The sequence below is a fragment of the Buceros rhinoceros genome, unplaced genomic scaffold, assembly GCF_000710305.1.
Source record: "Buceros rhinoceros silvestris isolate BGI_N320 unplaced genomic scaffold, ASM71030v1 scaffold35774, whole genome shotgun sequence".
NCBI classification, from domain to species: domain Eukaryota; kingdom Metazoa; phylum Chordata; class Aves; order Bucerotiformes; family Bucerotidae; genus Buceros; species Buceros rhinoceros.
This window is the reverse complement of record NW_010408302.1, coordinates 30,894-34,181: the sequence shown is the minus strand read 5'-3', so window position 1 is coordinate 34,181 and position 3,288 is coordinate 30,894. Positions and strand designations below refer to the sequence as shown.

The following is a 3,288-nucleotide window of genomic DNA, read 5'->3' as shown; positions in this document are numbered from 1 at the left end:
GGTTTTCCATACTGGACGTGATACAGAGCTTGGTGGCACCTGCTCTTTGCCAGTTGGTGTGTGCCTCGTGCCAGAGGGAAGAGAGTGACCAGCTAGGAAACTAGTAACAGATTTGTAGCCCTGTTTATTCTCGAGTAATGCAGAGCTGCTAGAAATGGAAAATTATTTAGCTTACTGTACTCACAGAAGCACATATTAGTATTTAACTTGTATCTCATATAAAAACTCAACTGTTCTTATTTTTAGATTGCAAACTTCACAGCTTCTCTTTGTTGGATTAGTGTTTCTTGGTCACTCACACTAAGAGATGAGTATGTGTGTTAATCTTGTGGGCCTAGTTTTATAAGGTGTACAGGAACCTGCCTTTCTGAATTGCAGATTTCGAATTCCCAATTGCCTGATCTATTCCTGTTAGGCATGTGCAGCAGGGGAGAATACAGCCTGAACACGTCTGCCTTAAAGAAAAACCTGCATGCTTGTAGTCTTAACTATGTGGCTTACGTTTTCTGTTAGAAGATCCTGAATTGATCAGAGACACTTTTAGAGTTTATGATAACCTGTGCAAAGCAGGGACTTGTGAAAATTTTAATTCAGTATTAACCAATTATAGAAGTTCAACATAAGTCAAAATCACTTTCAAAATTCTAAGTCAGAAGGTGGTTCCTCTTTCTAAGAGGATGACATTTTTACATCATTCAGAAATATCTCAGATAACACAGTTACATACTGTGGAGTACACTTCTGAAAACTTTCTCCTTTCCTTTGACTAGAAAGCTGAGAGTGGTTCCTTGGAAGTGGAGATTTGTTCTTCCATCACTGTTGGCTAATGTCACGCTGTTGGTACTAAGCAGGCTTGTAAAACGCCTTCATTGTCCTCAGTCTTTTTATGGCTTGCCTATTGAAGTAAGCAACATCTATTCTCCTACAGAACAGTCCGAACAGCAGTGCAGACATATTTCTGTAGAATAGGTGTTTGAAGTAGTTTTCTTATTAATGCCTGTAACAAATGGATGTGTAGGATTCCAGTTCCCAAATCAATCATCCATGTAATTTGCAAAATGTGTTGTAGAGTATTCGCAAATACAGTAAAGTTGCACAACTCATTTTTGTCATGGATATCTCATTACGTATATAGCAAACGTGTGAACTTGAAAATGCCTCTTTTTATCTTTTTGGAACTACTGTTAATGACAGGCACTAAAGATGCTGAGAGAATTGCTGTTGGTAGTTCATTATTATTTTCTTTACTATCAGCTACAGCCTTTAAATTTAGAAGAAACACAAACTGATTAAATCAAGTTTCTATCAGCATCAAGTGTAAGAAAGAACTTAAATTTTTAGTAATGTCTAATCCTTGCAAAAAATACTAGACTTTGCAGTTGTATTTTTCAGTTAGAAGTGTTTCATCTTTTACAAGATTCTCTGTGCAAATTAAATGTGGTTTTCTTCTAAAAGGTGTGCCTGCTGCTTCTTTGGTAACCCCTGCTGATGTCATCAAGACAAGACTGCAAGTGGCAGCTCGCGCTGGTCAGACAACGTACAGTGGAGTTATTGACTGCTTTAAAAAGATTCTAATGGAAGAAGGCCCTTCGGCTTTTTGGAAGGGAGCTGGAGGTGAGGCATGCACTCTGGATATTACAGCTGACCCTGAATCTGCAAATGAGCACTTGTAAATAGTTTGAGTACTTAACAAAGCAAGTAACATCTTGCTAAAAATGTTTAGCTTTTCTCCTGAGAAATTACTTTCTTTGACACTATGATCTGTAATATTTAACAGCTCGTGTGTTCAGATCTTCACCCCAGTTTGGTGTTACGCTGGTCACTTACGAACTTCTGCAGAGGTGGTTTTATGTCGATTTTGGAGGCCTGTAAGTCCAATATTTGCTTTTTAGCTTTCACAAAAAAACCTGCCAAGTTCACAAACAATAACTCTTTTCATGTGTGGAACCACTTGAAGTTGGTGACGTTCAGCACCCTCAGCACTTAAAACTGCAGCATGCAACGAAATGCCCCATCCTTATAAAGTGAGAGAAACATGCATTCTGGTTCTAAACAGAGGAGGAGATAGCAATGTTTCATACTTATTTTAATACTCTACATAAAATCTGTGTTTCCATTGTAGTAGGGTGCTTTGTCCATTTCCCCCATGGTGATGGAAGTTAAAAGAATTTACAAAGCTATCTGTAAAAACATACTTTCACTTTTGGCCTAGATTTTCCATTAAGTAGGTGGTCTGAACTCTACTTGACCATAGAAGTGAATTAATTAAGATCGTCTTTAACATTAGTCTTCCATCCTCAGACAAAAGCCTTAAGCATTTAGCCTAGTCTTCATAAAATTATTCAGGCTTAAGAAAACAATTACAAGAAAGGCTTTTTTTTTTTCTTTCTTTCTTCCAACAGCAAACCACCTGGATCAGAACCGACCCCAAAAACTCGAATTTCAGATCTTCCTCCTGCTAACCCTGAGCACATAGGTGGATACAGACTTGCTACAGCTACATTTGCTGGTATAGAAAATAAATTTGGTTTGTATCTTCCAAAGTTTCGCTCTCCTGCCATCACTTCAGCTCAACCAAAACCAAGCAGCTGAATCCTGAAAAAGATGTTTCAACCTAACAAAGTGATGCAGTGGGAAGAGTTCACAAGAGTAGTACTGTATTTTTTTCCAGTCAGCTGCATGTTGTTCTAGCTGAACTGAGCTTGCAAATCAAATTACTCCTTTCTAATATTAATACATACCTGCATTTGTTTATTTGCACACAAGGAACTGATTGAAGCTGTGGTTCTATGCCTTGTCTTAACCAGTGGCATGAATCTGTAGCCTAGACTTTGCCTTGCACAGCTTGCATTTAATGTTACTGTACATATTGTACATCTTTGTACAGAGACATCATGGCATCTATACACATACATTTATATAATGGGTACTGCAGTTCAAAATAGCTGGAAATGTACAGAATGTTTTGAAGGCGTTTTGTTAACAATCGTGACAATAAAGTATTTAAAAACACTTAAGTCAGTTCATTTTGTGTTTACAGAAAAGTTGTCCAGTGTGATTTCCGCCCCCCCCCGCCCCCCCCCCCCCCCACCCCGCCCCCGCCATGACCAACCACGACCAACCATGACCCACCATGACCCAACCACGACCCACCATGACCAACCACGACCAACGCGTTTCAGCCCCCCCCCCCCCCCCCTTGCATAGATTACGGATTACAGGAAAGGCATTAAAAGCCCCTGTGCTGGCTGAACACAGTAGTTAGATGGGCACATGCAATATTTTATT

The 3,288-nt window shown here is 39.3% G+C and overlaps 1 protein-coding gene across 1 annotated transcript in view; it reads left to right on the top strand.

The window, feature by feature from the left end:
* Positions 1-3,017, top strand: part of LOC104492286 (calcium-binding mitochondrial carrier protein Aralar1) — a 38,564-nt gene extending 35,547 nt beyond the window's left edge. Inside the window, exons 13-15 of the mRNA XM_010134822.1 lie at positions 1,456-1,614; positions 1,778-1,868; positions 2,403-3,017. Of these exons, the coding sequence (XP_010133124.1) occupies positions 1,456-1,614; positions 1,778-1,868; positions 2,403-2,592 (440 nt within the window). The 3' untranslated portion in view covers positions 2,593-3,017. The remainder of the gene's footprint in view (positions 1-1,455; positions 1,615-1,777; positions 1,869-2,402) is intronic.
* Positions 3,018-3,288: the final 271 nt, after the last annotated feature.